The 20460-nt window shown below is 36.1% G+C and overlaps 1 protein-coding gene across 1 annotated transcript; it reads left to right on the top strand.

Annotated features, from left to right (window-relative positions):
* Nucleotides 1-1719: 1719 nt before the first annotated feature.
* Nucleotides 1720-20460, top strand: LOC113107739 (protein FAM184B-like). Its single transcript, XM_026270436.1, has 19 exons — nt 1720-2107; nt 6761-6883; nt 6984-7616; nt 9128-9263; nt 10120-10271; nt 11208-11480; nt 12653-12748; nt 14177-14347; nt 14459-14565; nt 15426-15543; nt 15611-15793; nt 16682-16838; nt 17040-17170; nt 17263-17414; nt 17705-17815; nt 18761-18869; nt 18948-19052; nt 19153-19391; nt 20084-20460. The coding sequence occupies exons 1-19, from the start codon at nt 1970-1972 to the stop codon at nt 20157-20159; spliced, it is 3210 nt and encodes a 1069-aa protein (XP_026126221.1). The 5' UTR covers nt 1720-1969; the 3' UTR covers nt 20160-20460.

The raw sequence follows: 20460 nt of genomic DNA, 5'->3' as shown, positions 1-20460 counted from the left end.
CCGCTTCGGGCTGTCAATCATAGCAAGCTACGTTCGTAGTAATCCAATACCCTCCAGGGGGCGTTCTGAGTCTATTAGTAAGAGCCGCGTTAAAATTGTAATTATTTTAACTTTATTAAGTAATAGAGACTAACATAGAAATATCTCTATAATGATTTAATAAAACTCTTTATCCTGTAATCCCAACCCCTTTAAACGCTGAGAAATAATAGAACAGAATAGCTAGAATAGACACTGATTCCAAATTACATGACAAAAATTTTAGGTATTAAATTAATCAATTTCTGTACACATTTTAGGTAATAGAATCAGATTGCTACTTTAAGAATACTTTTCACATTGATTTGAATATGATGAACCATATTTATATGAAAGTATGAAGAGGAAGAGAATAATTTCCAATAGGCCTATTTGTTATAAACATTATAACGTGAATTACACATTATATTTCAATGTTTTCCAAACTGGGCTTCGTAAAGGAACTGCAGGCGGTTTAGTGTTAAGTTAACAGTTAGCCTAATTTAATCATAAAAAAATAAATAAATCTAAATAAATATTTTTAATACATATTAATAAACCATAGATAATTTTTAAGTAGATCATAGCATTAATCATTTAAAAACAACAATCAAAATAAAATGCTTACAAAATGTATTTATTTTTATTTACCTGCATGTCACTTGACCATTAACCACAAATGTGCATTAACATGCAAATGTGATACTTAATTATTAAAATATATATATTTTTAAATCTCAAATAAATATATTAGGTGAAAGAGGTTTAGCTGGGAAAAAAACTTTGGGGGGAATACAAAATAACATGAATTAGTGTTTGAAAGACGTAAAAGCCTTCCAAAGATGATTAAAAATCCTTTAATTAAGGCGAGACACTGCAGGTGAATAGGGTCAAAAAACTTACTTACTAAGTTGATTGATTACATTCATAATTTTGCAAACATTTTTTGTATTACAAATTTTCTAAATCTGATTACAAGTATTTAATTTTTGGAATCTGATTACATAATCCAGATTATTACAGGTAATCGATTACTAGCCAGCACTGGCTGTGGGTAAATTTTTCACTATAAACCGGTGGGCCAGATTTTAGCCATAGTTCAGCTCCTTTGAAGGCAGCAAAGCACATTTTTTTGTATTATTTCATAACTCTTGGTTTAAAACTGCATGTAGAATGGCACGAGTGAGTATGAATATTAACAGTAGCCTGTATATCAAAGACCCATGCATTTTCTGAAAATCAAAATGTAAATCAGTAATACTACATACTAGTAACTGGATTACATACAGATTCCAAAAGTTAAGTAGGCCTAGTTCTAATCAGATTATATTACGTTTAAATGCGTAAAATGCTTATTATCTGATTACAGTAACTTTGTAATGGATTAGCTACATGATTAATAATCACACAATCACAGTAAGCGATTCATGATTTATTGATTCACCCTATTTTTTTCCCTCTTCTTCTTCTTTTAAAATGTTCCCTTCAAAATTACTTTCCCCATGCATTTATTTAAAATAGCCTAATGGTTACTCACGTAGCAATCACTTGGCCTTCTTACGTATTGCTTATTCTTTTGAATTGATAACAAAATGATATGAATCGTTAAACATTCACAAATCAGATGTAGTAGGCTAGTATCTGTAAATAACCCGAGTTGTGGACATTGCGCGTGCTTATGTTTATTGTGCTGCTGGGCGCGCGGGTGTTCCTGTGGGAGGGGTTATGATTACACTGCAGTAATGTAAGACTGTAGTCAGACACCGGGTGAGAGAAAGGTGTCCGGGGGCACCGATGGCATTGTCTCGTGAGCTGTGGAGGGTGTTCTCCGGTCGCTGCAGCATGCACGATGTTCTCGGCTGTCGTAAGGACTCTAACGTTACCTTCAGGATCACGCAGAGGCGAGCAGGGTGTTGCGCAGCCCAGCTTGTGATTACACAGAGTGGTTCCTATGGCTTCAAGCTCCATGAAGAGCGGTGCATGTAACGGGACCGCTGTCGCGGATATCCCCAAAGTGAATGTAGAGCAGGAACTGTATGATTATCAAATGCACACGAGTATGTGCAAGAAAATAGCTCAGCTGACAAAGGTAAGCGCGTTATTTTACCAGCCTATATGTGTGTGCGCGCGCTAATTACCCTTTTTGCTATTGCGCAAAATATAGGCTGCATCATTTAAATGTAGGCTTCTTTAAGGCAGGGTTGAAGACAGTGCATAATATAAATCTTTGACACGTATCAGTATATATGCTGTCTGAGCCATTGGTGTGTTTTCATGGAATGCAACAAGGTTTTAATGGACTCAGTGTCGCATCACTGTCTTTTCAATACAGGGGATGCAGGTGATCCAAGACAAGTCACGTCTTCTGTAGATATCATGTGTGGTAGCAAATGCACTTTCGTGGAGTTTATATAGCTAGTTGAGGGAGTGCTAGTGAAGTCCACGCTTTAAAGGGCTCATCTAAAATAATCTGACCCCTGAGTGATCACTGGCAACAGAGATGTGGGTTATTATCATCAGGTTTAGATTGGTGTGGAGAACCACGGTCCATGCAGCTTCATGAGCAAGCAGCATCCAGTTGTTAAGACCAGAAGAAGCTTGTCACCTGGTTGAGGTTTATTAAAGTGGCAGACTAGTTCAGCGTGGCAAAATAAACAAATAAATAAACAGTCCTCCAGTACATTTCAGTTTATTTAAGCCATATTTGATACAGTTTTGTGTTTGTTCCACTAGCAATAAAGCACCCTTGATTTATGTTTGTTAGGATATAATGTAGACATACTGCAATAGTCGTATGTTTGAATATAGTGCCAAGGAAATAATCAATAGGCTATTAACATTACATTATTCTTGTAATCTTTCAGTACTGAGGTGTATTCTCATGGTACCTTAGTATTTTTTTTCTGATGGCCTTAGTACTTATCATTTCTTATTTATTCATCTTTAGGACTGTAATATAAAAATGTAACCTTACAACTATGGACCTAGATAGCTAACGATGCATTCGGGAAATACACCGAGATATAATTTTATAAATAAAATGCAACTTCCTAGAAACAAACACTTTTGCACAAAAGTCGCCTTATATTGCCGTCCTCTGGAGTCTCAGCGTGAATGATGCATTTTTTTATTAAACTGTACCTTGATGTTGTATGATAAAATCAATAGCCATAATTATGTCTGACACTACATGAACAAATGATAACCCTTGAATTGCAAAAGGAAAAATGGCTTAAAATAAGGGTTAAAAACTCATAATGTCCCTGAAATAGAGAACTTCAATATTTATTTGCAATACTATTTGTCATTTTGGATAAATAAATAAAAAAACTGTTAAAATATCAAGCAACTAACAACCTGCATACTCTTCACAGCACGTGAAATTAAATATACATTTACTCACCAACAATAATAATAGAATCAAACACATCAAACAAACCCTATATACTGGGAGTTTCAGTTTGAATGATGTGTTTTTGGTTAAACTGCACCTTGAGGATGTATGATAAAATCAATAGCCATAACCACATCTGTCTCTGTGTGAAAAATTATTATCCTCTTGGCCAGTTATGAAGTGCAACTAATACATAGAGGTTAAATGCTATAAAATCTATTTGGTATTAATGGCTAATGTATACACCGTCAGAAGTGAGAGAGTGTGTATCAGGTTTTATTAGTATGACCCCTAGTCAGGGAAGATGCATATTTACTGAGAATGAAAACAAGGCTGAGAGATGTAAGCCTTTTCCCTTGGAGTTGATTTTGGAAAGGAGTTATTATTTTCTTTTCTTAAGTTTGATATCCAGGTGAAAGCTATTGAACGGACTGTACGCATGTCCCTCAAAGCCTCGTTTTCATTCTTGTCAAAAAAAAAAAAAAAAGGTCCTCTGCAGTTAGGAACATGGAAAAGCAACACTGTTCCTAAACAAAATAGGTCAGGGCTTAAATTCAAACCTGTGTGGGTGAGCTTGAATGTCACAGCTGTGTGGAATCCCTCTCTCTTTCATCATGTAAACATACTCCTAATAGTTATCTTTAGCTGTGTGTGTGTGTGTGTGTGTGTGTGTGTGTCTATAAGAACAGATGTGTGAATCATACCCTCCCTACATTCAGCTTAGCTTTGTGACGCTTAGTAATGCTACACACCAAGCCACACTATTTTTTACCAAGAAGGAGCATATGAGATTTGATCTACTTCAGTCTCGTATTGATATAAGAGCATGATGGGAATGTTATTGGTGGTGTGAAATGAAAATGTTAAAAAAGCTCCAATCCGGCGCTTGTTTCCTGTACAACATCGTAACTCACTGCTTAACCGCTGAGAAATTAACTAGTCAAAACCCAAAACCACAGTAATTATCATTTAAACCATGATCGCTCACCGATATAGGGCTGTCATTAATGACTTGGTGGTGGAGTAAATACTTTTGCTAGTTAATCAGTTCAAAAATCACAATCAATAGCTTGAGCATTTAAACTGCAAACTGAATCTTAGCATATGTTGGAATGCATGCTAATAAAGTTATCATTAATGGTGTGAACAGGCCTTCACACACACACACACACACACACACACACACACACACACACACACATGCACAGGCTCAATAAATGGAAAGAGAAACAGACGCTTCTATCATTTGTGTTTGTTAAAGAGGAAGAAGGAAAGTAAGACAGCGTGTCTTAGATTTCATTAGTATGGATCGTAGCGAGGCAAGGTGCCATATTTGCAGAAAATGAAAACAAGGACACATAGATTGAGAGATACAGGGATTTCGGCACTTCCCATTTAAAATAATAATTCATGTAAACAAAACAAAAACAGTTCCTTTTATCTGCTCTTCATCCTAATTTTCTCTCTGTCCCAGTCCGTTCCAGTCTGCTAGGAAAGTTATTGCTCGATTTAAAGCTAGCAGACATTTCAGTCTTACAGATATATGACATTGCGTTCACTTTTATTAGATGCACTGTAAAACATGAGAGTTAATGTTTAAGGAATGAAAGGGTGACAGAGAGGCAGGAATATAAAAAAAGGTTGAACATTATAAAGAGTAGAGAGAGAAAAAAAGAGAAGGTGGTCGGCTTACAGGAACACTGTGTATGAACAACTACCGTAAATAATATAGCTGTTTTATTTTCTGTTCGTTTGCAATTGTTTAAACCCTGTTACTAAAAAATTAAATAATAGACCATTTCAGAATCTTTTTGATGTATTTCTTGTATTTTTACAACAATAATCATTAAATAAGCATCAAAGTTAAATTGAATAAAATTTTCATTCAGCCTGTCTGCCATTTTTATTCAGACTGATGCAAAAATTAGACCAAACTTTTGTTGTAAATCTTAACTAGTAGATGGAAAATAAGCCCAAACACTTTGGATAATAAAGTAGCTTATGCAGAATTGTTCATGGAGAAGATAAAATGCCTATAATTTATCATTTCGATTCGTTTATTTCTTAGAATAATTTAATGTTTGAAATGAAAGTCTTATAATTTTATAAAAAAAAAATTGTCAGAACTTTATTTGAAGATGCAGTACACATTAATTAGATAATGTTATGCTGTAAGTCATCTATAAGTAATATTTTTTTTGCAAACAAAACGCACATCATGCTGCTAATTTTATTTGTTGCTTGTTGGTTTTGAGAAAAAGCTTGGTGAAATGATTTCGGTGTGTGTGTATCAGTACTTTTTATTAATTTCCAGCACATTTTAACAATACCGTGGAAAATTGATAACTGTAATAATTTTTTTTCTTTCAATAACGGATTGAATGATTTCACTTAAAATGCAGTCATCATTACACTGTATTTGTAAGACTTTTGTAAACAATTACATTATATATTTCCAAAAGGGTTCAATTAATGCTTAGCTGTCAATTAATTATTTCTTAGGAACTTTTTTCTGTAATGGAGAATAAATCTAGATAGATAATGGATAATAGGGTTATGGTGGGACATGGGAACACGTTTCTTACTTCAATTTCTTAAATATCATTTCTAAAGGTTATGTCAAAGTTGTTCCTCTGAAGTTGGACAGACCTTAAACCTTTATTTTAGGAGGTGATATAGAAATCCAAAGTGTCCATCCATCCACTTTCATCCACTTATACGGGACCAGGAGTTTAAAACATATTACATGTTCATATAAATAGTTTATCGAACACATTCAAACAACAGAAGCTTGGGATTAGTGCCTCTAATGCTTGAAACTGGACACTGATCTCATCTGAAAGTGCCAAACACAGTCGCACAGCTGTGCACAAGAAATCACAAACATTCAAAGAAGGTTAAAACAGACATCTGTAGAACACACACACACACACACACACACACACATGTACTAGATAAACTGCAGCTCAATTACTGCAGACTGTGGGTGTGACTGATCGATCAGAGAGGTGAAAGATTTCATCACTAAAAACAAGACGCTATATGCGTGAAATGACAATGAAATAAAGCTTCCAAAAGGGAATTTTGCAGTGATGCAATAGAAGAACCATTTATGGTTCCTGAAGAACATTTTTTTAAAGAATCAATATCTATAGAACCTGTTTTCACTATAAATAACCTTTTTGTGCATTAAAAAGGTTCATGTATGTTTATGGTTCTTCATGCATCCATAGATGCCAGTAAAGATTCTTCATTTTTAAGAGTGTGGCGTTAGCATACACACCTTTACTTCAATCCACAGTGCAGATAAATAATGTGTGTGTGTGTGTGTTTTTGTTTTATGCATAGGTGATATATTCCTTAAACACTAAGAATGAGGAGCAAGAGGAAGCAGATCAGGATGAGGAAGAGGAGGAGTCAGCATCTATTCTGAGGACACGCCTTCTAGAGCTGCAGGCCACTGTAGAGGAAGTAAAACCCATAAGTGCTCACACATACACATGCGTTCATAATAAGCATATTAGATGGATAGAATCACTTCTTAGGATGTGTGGATGTGTGTCCGTTTCAGGTGGAGGAGCGTGGACAGAGGGCTGAAATAGAGTATGTGGAGCGCATAGCTGTGTTAAACCAAGAGACGTCAGATCTGCGCAGAGACTACCAGAATCTGCAGACGGAGAGAGACAAGCAACACAAGCTACTGCAACAAACACTGGAAGAAAACCAGCGCTTAGAGAGCGAGTGCCAAGAGCTACGCAGAGCCAGAGATGAAGAGAGGAAGCGAGAGGAAGAGGAGAAGATGCACAGACTGGAGGAGGAGAGGAAGAGAGAGATGGAGGAGAGAAAGAGACTAGAGGAGGAGTGTGAAGAAAGGCTGAAAACCGTGAGAAAGGAGCTTCAGGCTTTCAGGGAGGAGAAGGAGAGAGCAGAGAAGGAATGGAAGAGAGATGTGGAGGAGTGGAAGAGGAGAATGAAGGAGATGGAGGAAGAGAAGAGGGAGGAGCAAAAGACAGCTGAGAAGACGCTACAAAAGAGCCTCACTGAACACATCAACCAGTGGCACCTGAGAGAGCAAGAAAACCGCAAGTCCCAGAATGCAACACTTCAGCAGAGGCTGAGAAAAGCGGAGACTGACTTGGAGGTTCAGGAACAGAGGCTGAATGAGAGCAACAGACGCTGCAGCGAACTGCAGGAGACAGTAGAGGTAATTAACTCCAAAATGAACTTTTTGACACTTCTGCTCATTCCAGGTGAATCCTGACAATATAACATCCTTAAATAGTTATTCCATGAGACACTATTGTGTATGATTCCTCTCTACTTTAATAAACCTATATAAATATTTATATAATATTGGTGGTGCGGGGATACAGATATTTTCTCTACAGACAGATTTAACAATTATTTATGTTGTTTTTTCTATAGGAAACATCAGTATCAGTCATGGCCCGGTTATTATAGTTTCAATATTTCATTCATAAAATATTTCATTACTGATTTATATTATTAATAATATATTAAACATTTTAATTTTAATTAATTCTGACCAATTTCGTTTTTTGTCAGGTGTCAATTTATGACCGATTTTTTTAGAGCAAAATTCTTTTAAATAAATATCTGTACAATACTGGACATAGTTTTTTAGCACTTATGGCATGTAACATACAGAAAATATGATCAGGTGTGGAGCAGCTGTTAATGAGAGTTATTAGGTTTATTATTAGGCTGTAAACTGTTCTCACTATGTAGTGACATTTCCTTGTTTAATTAAATATAAATAATAGATCAACTGAATACATTTTTTTTTTACTTTTTTAAATTTCAAACACAAGCTCGCCTTATCATCATATTTTCCCATGATCATGAAAAACTGGAAATTGTAATTCATGGAGATTTATATGGTGAATATAAATTTTTCTATTTATGCATTTATATATATAAAATATAAACCAGAAGTGTACCCGATCTTCCAGTGGGGTGTTCATCTCAGTGTCAGGGGGCAGTAATCACTGCTGTGACTGACACTTCTGTATCTCACTGAGACAGCGATTAGAGGATCAGAAAAACACCCACAATTCCCGTCACTCAGACACACAGCTGTGTGGAAACAGATGGCACACCACCAAATCACTAAACCATCTGTGATAACACCCCACAGATCTGTAATCAGTGTTTCAACAGCAAAGTCTGCACAGAACTTGCAGAAAATAAAAATAACATAGGCTTTTTTAAGTGGGACACAGAAGTAAGTCGTTACACTTAGTATTTAGATCAGGATAAAACCAAGCGATTAGATCAGTAAGAGTTGCTAGTCATGCAGCATTGACTCCTCCGTCTCCGATGTAGCTTTTCACATAATGTGCTTTAAATGTGCCTAAAGATGAGTAACACCCTCCCTTCTTTAGCTCGTCATACTTCACAGAAAATTAATCAGATCTGCAACTCAGAGCAGCTGCTGTGATGGAATATTTTCTTAAAGGGGCAGTTCACCCTTAAATTAAAAAGTGTGCTGTGAATGTACTCACCCTCAGATGTTTTTGACAGAACAAGATACAATGCAAGGGAAATTTCAAGGGGAGGAATCGAAGTCTTATGCCATTCCATGCATCACTTATTCCTATGTATGCCGATCTGTCACATAATGTGCAGTGTGAAAGGGACAGCATTATAAGTAATTGGAATAGTTATGCTTATTGATGTTTTTCCTCTCTCCAGGAGCTGGAGGAGCAGTTGGAGGACGGGCGTCACCGGGTGGCCGAGGCTGAGGATGTGGCGAAGAAGGCAGACGAGGAGTTAGCTGTAGCCAAAGAGCGATTATTACTGCAAGAAAATGAGATACAGAGCAAGTCAGGTCCACACACACACACACACACACACACTCACATGCACACACACACGCACACACACACACACAGTACAGATCAGTGAAAAGCTGGTTGTGTACTTATTTCCAGCATTATATGGGATCACATTAATCAGAGACATGCTGCAGAATTCCAAAATCACTATTTGGTATACGATATTTCAAATACGGTCTAATAAATAATTAAACAGACAAAATAAAAAGTCAATTTAGAAATAAATATGTCTGTGGGTGTGTTTTATTCCCACTGAGAAGATGCCCATATTCACCACACAAGAAGCATTTTCAGTGTTTCGTCAGTACTGTTTTTATAATTATTGGTCTATATCTATGATGGACATCTATGCCTTTTGCATCACACCTCTTTTTTCAGCCTCCCATCATAAGTGCCCTGTTTTTGCTGTCAGATAGTTTGAAAAATGTGTCTCGAGATCTAAGCATTCTGTTCCATTGCATTGCACCACATCTGTCTGCATCTCAGGAAACAAAGCTGAAGCGTAATCGTGGTACTTAAACCTTAAAATGCTCTGAATGTAAGAAAAATCCCTTTTTACAGAATTTAAACATGGGATTGCATGGCATGATTAAATGCGTAATATTTTTATGCATTCTTTATTATATAATTAATTGTACTAATGTAACGTTTAATAAAAAATAGTTGCATAATTTCAGCGGTAAATAAGTTTAAAATCACCCATTGTCGTTTATAGTCCGTTTGATAATAATTATTTCATTTCTGTTAAAATAAATGACTGCTTTTGCCAGGTAAGAGTTGTGATCACCAGCTTGTTCACTGAATATTTGGCTTCCTTTGATCTAATCATCATCTTCCTCATTTCTGCAGAGGAGTTAATGAGTCAGAGTTGGTCTCAGGTGAGGGTCTCTGCTGAAGTAGAAGAGCTGAGGTCTCAACTCAGTCGTCTCAACATTAAAAACAAAGAGCTGGAGCTTCAGAACAGCAGCCGATCCAATGACCACGCACGCATGCTCAAACAGGCAAGCCCCGCCCACAAACATGCATTCACGTCACGGATGAAGGATTGTGTTTATGAGTTACTGCACCGCAATGTCATAACTACAAGCGCAAAACTCAGGGTTTTATGTTAGTTCTGAGTCGGGTGTGTCAGCAGTGCTAATATTGTTAATTAAAATGATTAAAAATTGTTTTCGGTAATTTAAAAAAAGCTGAATGAAAAATAGAAGTTAAATAGAAATCTTAAAACTAATAAAAATGACAAAGGCACGTTTACAAAGTAAACGTAAAGTTTTCGTTTTCATAAAAAAAAACTAATAAAAATATTATATCTAAAACTAATTCAAAATATGCTGAATTGCATGTTTAAAACTATACTTTTTACTATTCTTTTTTGTTTAAATAATTTGTGAATTTAGGCATCACATGTATAATAATTCACTATAAAATACAGTCTTTTTCAACTATTGGTGTTTTATAGATTCAAGAAGATATGTGAGTATTAGCTGAAAGCAAAGGTAATCTAAAAAGTAAAAATAGGAGAAATGAGCGTGCACAAATATTCAATATCATCCACATACTGATAAAAGAATTTCTAATAATTTTTTCCAATAACTGAATGAAAAAAATATTTTACAGTGCCTGAAATTTGTCTCGTGCTTTTAAACACCTCTTCTATTCTCTACAGCATCTGACATAAACCGAATTGTGAAATCGCATCCCAAATGAATGCCATCTCTGACATGAAAGTCATGCACACTCACACACACTCACACACACACACACACACACACACAAATGAGTAAAGCACACTATAAAATTTATTTTAATGGTCAACCAAGCATCATGGCTGACACATCAGAAGCTTAAAAGACATTGTGTCATTCTTTCAGAACTACAGGATTACAGGTTTATATCATTAAGAGTAGTGTGTGTGTGTGTGTGTGTGTGTGTTTTAGCATGCAGATGCTCTATCCTCTATGCGTCTGGAGCTGCAGCGTGCTCACACTGAGGAGATCAGGCGCCTTCAACAGGAAGTGGACAACGAAAGAGAGAATGACAGACAGGAGCTGGAAGAAGAGAAGAAACAGGTGCAGCAGAAGATGGAAGAAGAGAAAGTCAGGCTGAAAGAACAGCTTGGGAAAGCATTGGAAGAAGTGATACGCAAACACGGCAGTGAGCTGCGGTGTACGCAGGCAATGCTGGACGCAGAGAAGAAGACGACGCAGCAGGTATCACGACAAGTTACAGCTGCTCTTCTCATGCAAACTTTTGCCCTCTTGACAAATGAGGACATAACATTTTTTTTCTTTGGGCTGCATAGACATCATTATTCACAATCCAGTGGCTCCAACCCCAGTCCATTTGGACCAATTATGGAAACTAAGCTGCAAAAATTGGTCATTTTGAAATCAGAGCAACATTAACATATGATGAATATTCTGCATTCAGAAATTTGACTCAACTTTATGAACATGCAGAGATTAGCCGTCAGCTGTAGAAAAACTCTTAAAGCTACATGAGCTAAAAACCCAAAGATAAAAACTTCTTCCTCATGTCATTCCCGCATGACTTTTCTCATTTCCATGAAAATGTTCAGCCTTTTTCATGCAATGAATGAGTAGCAAATGAGAACCAGAGGGTTTCACACTCCCAAAAGAACAAAGTAGCACAATAAAATCCATACAACACATGTTCTATATTTGAAGTATTACGCTCGGAATGTTTTCTTACGTATTCCACCAAATAAAGAAGGTTTAGAATGAAATTTTTGTATCAAATTTTGTTAAAACTATACGAGAGACACATGACAAGAACAGCCAATGACAGAGTAGAGCTGAGAAAAATGAACCAATCAGAATTTAGAACTAAAAAAGACCATGTGACAAGAAAATGAACCAATGAAAACATGACACTTGAACTAAAGGAACACATGAAGGAACAGGGAATCGCATGACATTGACGAGAATTTTGACAGGAGAATACAGAATAAAAAACATGAAAAAACCCAAAAGTGTTCTGTAGCTCAAAGAGTATGTTTGGTGTTAACTGCCTGGAAATGCAAGAACAATATATAACTTAAATGCAATATAAATAATTTTGGATGAAAGTTTATGCTAAATGCATAAAATACTAACATGGTAATTGACTTTAGGAAAGGGGAAAAAAGCAGCCTCAAAGATGTGGACCCTCTTTAAAACAAGTTAAGCAATAGCAAATGCAGGATTATGAGTAATATAATCTGATATTTTTGTTGAAATATTGAAATTAACTTGCATAAGAAGCTGAAAAATTATTGTTTTTTGCCGTTTGACTCTGTAAAGCTGCTTTGACACATCCAGGATTGTATAAAGCGCTGTCCAAATAATGGTGACTTGACATTATAATGTTGGTTTGTCTACAGATTGAGGAGCAGATGAAAACCACAGAAAAAGAGAGAAAGGCTTTAGAGAATGAGAGAGAAGAGCTACACAACCAACTACAGCTGTCCCACAGAGAGGTAAAGAATACCAGACAAGAGAAGAAGAAAAACACACCTGTCCTTTGCTTTTCCGCTTAAAAAACTGAACAATCTTGAATATGTTTGCATAGGATTGTTGAACTACTACTGAATCAGGTCACCACAAATAACCTGAGCTATATACACACAACTCTTTCTAATTGGTTAAAGACTCAGGCGATGTATGATAGTGTTTCTTTACAGATTTGCAAAATAATGCAGATGGGTTACATAGCACCTGCAAAGTGATTTAGGAAATGAACAGGGCTGAAAGGCACGTTATCTAATTCACAGTGTGACAGTGCTGCTGAATTGCTGAGATTAAAATATCCTCATGAGCAATTGTTTTATTTAAAGCTATATTTAGAATAGAAAGCATAAGTGAACTTACACTGCACAATGCAGATCTCTCAGTTCATGTCCTCATATTTCAATCACTTCAGTATTGCTGGAATTAACTGGCAGCGCTATTTTGTTGCACAACCAATAGTTCATGACCAAACCTTTGAGAACCTGCTTTAAATATCAGGACACAGGTGACTCATTTTCCTATTTTAAGTGCATTAATATTTAGTTAGTTATTTATAAACAACATCTTTGAACATGCCACCAGGCTTCTTTGTTGTAGATGTCACAAAGTAACAAAATACAAAGTTATTATAAATTGTGTGCATGCATTAAACATAATGGCATTTAGACGTAAATGCACAGTGTAATATTATAACTTTCACAACTCACTTTAATTGTTGATTGATTGCTATCAGGACTTGAAGAGATTTTCAACCAGTGTAACAAAAAGATGTTAGCTTTAAATATCGTGTGCATTTCTAATTCAAATATCTAAACATGCTTAAATCAAGATACATTCACCTGTGAAAGAAAATGAAGATTGGCATGATTTGTTCTCATAAACTCACTTCATTTTGATTTACACAGTTTCTCATGTGTCATTTTGCATCTTCAGTAAATGGATCTTGATTGAAGTCTCTAGATATTTGCACCAGAGAACAAGACGAAAACACTTGAGGAAGAACGTCATCATCATTTATTTATTTATTTGCTATTTGATTAAGAGGTACAATAACAGTTATTTCCATATTCTAGTGGTTGAGAGTAGAGCTATTCAAGTTTCTGTAAAATGAATTAAACCGTACAATGGGGATTGTATTTGAAATCTGAAGTGTGTGCTTCCTAGACATTTGCATTTTGACGTATTGTGTTCCCCTCAATTTATTCCTAAAAGTTTGTTGCTCTAAAAATTTTCACTTTTGACAAGATTACGTTTGTAATATGCAATTACTTTACTCCTGAACTAAAGAATAGATTGAGACCCATTGTATCTCCATGAGAAACAACCTTAACCTCTGGTTGCTTTAAATTAAGATTCTGTAGAAGGTTTTTGTTGATCTGAGTCTTCTTGGCTTGCAGATGTCCAAATTGGAGGAGATGATTCAGACGCTGGAGAGAGAACGAGAAGAGGAGAAGGAAAGAGCAAAAGATAGAGAGCAGGAGGTGAAGCGGCAGACAACATGCGGCCCGGAGTGTGTTCGAGTGAGAGAAGAACTGGAAAACACACGCAGCAGCATGCAGCAAACACAGGTCAGTCCTGTTTCAGTCCCTACGCATTACTGCACACCATGCATTCCTTAATCCATGGATCTGTCCTTCCATCCATCCTTGTCCTCCTTTCTTCTTTAATGTCTCCCACAGGAGGAGTTCACTGCAAAGAAGGAAGTGTTACAGGCAGAGATTTCTTCTGTACAGCAAGAGCGAGACCTTCTACAACAGTGCAATCACCGCATCGAGGAGAGGATCAGGTGCGCCGGACAGAGAGAAACTGACTCACATTGCATGTTTCATTTGGAGGCATTTTAAATATGTGATTCATTAATGCGTTTTAGGATTTTTTTAAATGTTTAATTGCATTTATTAGGACAAAAATCAAGTTCTTTTAAATGCAAGTAATGTTTGACCATTGTTTTAGATTTTAATAAAATGCATAAAAATCATTTTTGTGATTGTAAAGCATCGTTACTCCAGTATTCAGTGTCACATGATCTTCAGAAATAATTTTAATATGCTGATTTGAGACTCAAGAAGCATTTCTGATTATTATCAATGCTGAAAACAGTTTGTGCTGCTTCATAATTTTATGAAAACCTTAATTTTGTTTTTAGAATTCTTTGATGAATAGAAAGTTCTAAAGAACAGTGTTTACCACTTGTAAAAAAATTACCAATTTAATGTATTTATCTAATGCATTGATCAATTTACCAAACTTATTTAGCAATTAAATGCATTTTTGCTGAATAAAAGATTAATTTCCTTCAACAAAAAAAAAAAAAAAAAAAAACATCTTACTGGCCCCAAACATTTGAACGGTAGTGGATATAGTGAGTATAGTTTGCCCAAACCGGATGGATGTAGTTTTTGTGTATTTCTGCAACAGCACACAATGCTTTTACCTAACAGTATGCAACTTAACAAAACAGTAATGTTATAATAATATTACGCAGTCTTTAAACACATGTTGGTCAATTAAACCAGAACTCAAGCGGAAACACGTCAGATGCAATAATGTGCTAACTTTGACTTTGAAGTGTAAAATGGGTATAAAGTGCAATTTTATTAATTTAAAAAAATGCGTGTGTGTGTGTGTGTGTGTGTGTTTGTGTAGGCTACAGTTTGAGAAGCAGTTCTCTGATCAGATCGTGGAACTGAAGAGAGAAAGAGAGGAAGAGATCAGAAAGACGAACCAACTGTGGCAACACAGAGTAGAAGAACTGCAGACACAGGTAACACACACACACACACACACACACAGTCTCCTCAGACCCATCACATACACATCTGTGTGTGTAGTTGGAGGAGAGGAGAGCGCTCTCAGAGAAGATGGAAGGAGAGAGAGAGAGACGTTATGGTGATGGAGAGATGGAGCGAATGAAGCAGGAGATCCAGAAGACGAGAGATATGAACAGCTCGCTCAGATCTCAGCTTCACTCCATCATTCAGGAGAAAGAGAGACTGATGAAGCAGCAGCTACAGGTGAGTGTTATTACTCGTGTGCATCAATATGATACTGAGCCAACAACAACAGTTAGAGAAAGTGAGTCTTCCAGAACTTCAGAAGTGTAAGGTCATTGCTGGATGACAATTGTTTTCTGTGTTATGACTTAAAGAATATCACAGAACATTACAGAAGCTCCTAGAATGCTCCAGTCCTTGCAAAAGCAAAATATCTTTAGAAAAAAAGAAAGTACAAATGTGTAAATTATAAATGTTTCATAATTAATGATATATGTTCTAAAAAAATTACCTGACCTAATTATTAACCAAAATATTGGTGCTATGTGAAAATACATTTAACACATTTCTGTTATATGACCCTGGACCATAAAACCAGTCATAAGGGTCAGTTTTTTTGTTATGAGTACAGTATGTGTCTGAGATACAACTATTTGAAAATCTGGAATCTGAGGATGCAAAAAAAACTAAATATTGTGAAAATCACCTTTAAAGTTGTCTAAATGAAATTCTTATGAATGCATATAACTAATCAAAAAGTACGTTTTTATATGTTTATTATAGGAAATTTACTAATTATCTTCATGGAACATGATCTTAATTTCCTTATGATTTTTGAAATAAATAAAAAAATCTATCATTTTGACCCATACAATGTTTTTTGGCTATTGCTATAAATATACCCCAGAGACTTAAGACTGCTTTTGTGCCGTTAAAGGGATAAACAACATTCTGTCAAGTCATTCCAATCCTGTGTATTTCTTCTTTCTTTTGGGATACAAAAGAAGTTATTTAGAAAAATGATGTGTTGGAGCCCATTTACTTTGACTGTGTTGACAGAAACAGTTCAGATGATGACAGAGCACACACAAGAACTCTGTGTGTTAGTGATTTGGTGTTGTCCTGTAGGTGGTTAAAGAGGAAGATGAAGACGAGGAGGACAGAAGCGTGTTGCGTGAGGAAAGGTTAAATCACCAGCGTGCTCTTCAGGTCCTCGAAGCACAAGCCCATGAGGAACTTCAGTCAGAAAGACAGCGCTTGCTCACACAGCACAAACTCCAGCTGGGTAACCATCACGCCTCACACAGAATGTTTGTGCAAGCTTCAAAGCTGCATGTTTTCTATAATACTTACTTATTTTGCACAAATGCATCATCTAGTGCCACTGACTAAAGCAGAGCAAGAGCAGGACTGAAGATGTCAACCTTTGTAAGCATGTCTGATCTAATGTGTGTGTGTGTGTGTGTGTGTGTGTGTGTGTGTACAGACAAGCAGAAGGCAGAGCTGACCCAGCAGCACACGGAGTGGGTGAGACAGGTCACCCAGAGACACATGCAGCAGATCGAAGACCTTCAGAACGAAATACACACACACACACAAATGATGGCTTTGCAGCAGGTACACATACAAGCCACATGGGGACACACACACATATTACACACATTGGTTCATTACCCCACATCTATGTCTCTCTCTCATCCCCTTCTCAGGATCTGAAGCAGCAGAACCGCTTACAGTCTCTAGAGAGACAGCTGGATGAGAAGAGCAGCGAGGTCCAGGAGCTAAAGAGAGAGAACGGAGATCTGAAAGATCGCATGAGTGCAACACAGAGAGAACAAACAGATGAGCACAAACACAAGAGGTCAGAGGTCACACACACAGACAAACTATGCTGCTTATTCTGGTCAAGAACTGCTTATTTATTCCCATTCAAACAGTTTCAGCTATAGAAAATCAGCCCCTTAAATTCAGAACATGAGACATGCAACTAAAAGATTCAAAATTCTGAGATTAAAAGTCTCAAGTAGCTTTTTATTTTGTATTCAGTGGTAGAAACGGGCTCACATTAATGTGCAGATTTAGAAGTAAATCTGATATCTGCTATGTATGCAGTACATGTCTGAGACTGATTTATTTGTATCTGATGTGCAGTTTCTCGGAGGAACCAGATGAGTGTGTGAAGAGAGAGCACACAATGGAGATCCAGACCATAATATCAGCCCAAACACGACTACAGGCCCGCATAGTTGCCTTGGAAACAGAGTACCTACTCCTCCCACATCAATAATGCACAACGCAAACCAAATTCCACATTCCTCGACACAATGCATGCATATAATAGCTAATTTGACAATAACTGTAGCTATAAAAATGCAGTACGTAACATTCTATTTAACTGTATTTTACTACCACTTTGCATTTTATTGCATCATATAAACAGACTCCCTTATTGCTAATGTGAAACCAGCGGTACTAGAATTTACTCATTATTGTATATATTAGAATATCATGTTATACAAGTCTTAATCTGAAGTTTGATAGTATTTTAATGCAACATTCAAATCTAAAATAAGATTTCAAGAATCAAGTTAAAACAATTAGTAAGTAAATAAAGTTATAATATATATATATATATATATATATATATATATATATATATATATATATATGTATATATATATATATATATATATATATATATATATATATATATATATATATAAGAATAAAGACATAGTATTGCATAAAGTAAAGATAATGCTATACCTTTATTTGACCGAGATACTATTTGAAAATCTGAGGGTGCAAAAAATCTAAATATTTAATAAATCTTCTTTAAAGTTGTCCAAATGAAGTTCTTAGCAATGCATGTTACTAATCAAAAATTAAGGTTTGATATATTTACAGTAGGAAATTTGCTAAATATCTTCATGGAACATAATATCCTAATTTTTGGCATAAAAGCTAAATATAATTTTGAACCATACAATGTATTTTCATACAATCATTGCTACAACTATACCCCAGAGACTTAAGACTGCTTTATATAACATTTACACACACACACTCATATATATATATATATATATATATATAATATTAAACTGAATTTTTTTTAGTTATATTAGGTATACATTAAATTGATTAAAGTTGCATTTAATTAATATTTGTATGTCTGCTTTGTGTGCTTGATTCTTATGTTTGCAGGTTGAGAGAAAGGGAAGAAAGGGGAAAGAGGAGAGTAGAAGACTTGCACAACATTGCTAAACTACAGGACAAGCTGAGCGAGAGAGACCAACTCATCAGAAGTCTAGTGGTTCGAGACACACACACACACACACAGAGACACGTAACAGACACAGGATGCTCGGCTCATCACATATCTCGATTTCAGGAGGACCTCCACCAGCTGTCCCAGCATCCTCCTCTGTGCAGCGACGAAATATTGAAGCCTTATGACTCTAGGACACAAGCAGGGACCCTCACGCCTACTATGAAGGTAGCATACACACTTTACAGAATCCCACATCACGTCGGAATACAATTCATCCAGGATCATATTCACTGAAGCTCAGAATGAATCCGTCTTCTGTATATAGAAAAAGAGGGTTGAGGAAACTAGCATCCTGAACCTCTGCTCATACGCTGGGGGGTCACCCGAGACCAAATGCTCAGCGGTTATGGAGCGTGGATTATCCAGTCTGGAACAGGGCGGGCGAGACACCACCCTAACAAGAACACACACACCCACTCCCCCTAATGCTGAACACAGAGCCTCCATCAGACACAAACATCCACCTTCACAAGATCAGATCAACTACAGCCAGCACATCATCAGGTAATCACGCAATGCATTGAGAATATCTCCATACTGAGAATTAATAATGCATCAATGCATATTTTATTTTAAACAGATGCTTTATCCAAACTATGTATGTGGTGCTGTTTCTGTTCTGAGAAAAACTCAATATACAATTTATATTTATCTGAAAAATGCATGAAAAAAATGCATATTTTAATTGAAATGTAAACAAAAGATTTAAATTAAAATGAAAACATGCAAATACAACTCTATAATAGTATTTAAAAAAATACTAAAATAACTCTTCATATCTACTCCAAAGACTAATAAAGATCTTATTTAGAGTCCCTATTATTTTATCTCTACACCTTTTTGTTTAATGCGAGTAGCAGCACTGAATATTTGCAAAAGGGAGTTGGGGAAAAAAATCTAGATTAGTCAGATGACCAACTATATTTGTCAAAATGTGCAGTAACGGCACACACTATAACACATATGATGCAGCTGACACCTGAAGCCTTGCATATTCAAGATAAAAAATACATAAAAAATTAGGTGCATGCATACATTCTAACCTTGATATAAAAAATAAAATCCAGACATTTTGTGTGAAATACCTATTCAAATACTTTTTATGCGAACAATAACCCCCCTTTTCCTGATTCAGTGTTTTCTTTTCTTAACTCTTTTTCTCCCATATCTACATTTCCTGTTGTGTTTTGTTCCAGGACTCCTGCTGAGACAGGCTCTGATGGACAAGAGCCTCAAAAACAGGAGTGGTTCACCAAATACTTCTCTTTCTGAGGTCCTCCGGCCCCAAACAAGCTCACCAAAGTCTCCTTTTTCTGCATTATTACACTCAACTACAAGCTAACACCAAATAAGCTTTCCTACAGCATGCATCTCAGTTTTATTCTGTTGAACGATCGGCAGCACACAGAGCCAGTGTCTTAAAATGTCATGAGATTATGCATTAAACCATGAAGAAAGGATGATGAGTGGCTGAGCATGGTGTGAAATGCTAAGAAAAAAAAATTAATGCAAGAAAAGCTGGTTTTGCCATGCAATGCTGAACCTGTAACTTTTTCAAGATAATATACGTGTC

Source organism: Carassius auratus, chromosome 1, assembly GCF_003368295.1.
Source record: "Carassius auratus strain Wakin chromosome 1, ASM336829v1, whole genome shotgun sequence".
Lineage (NCBI taxonomy): Eukaryota > Metazoa > Chordata > Actinopteri > Cypriniformes > Cyprinidae > Carassius > Carassius auratus.
The sequence above is the reverse complement of the archived record's forward strand: the minus strand, read 5'-3'. Positions and strand labels throughout refer to the sequence as shown.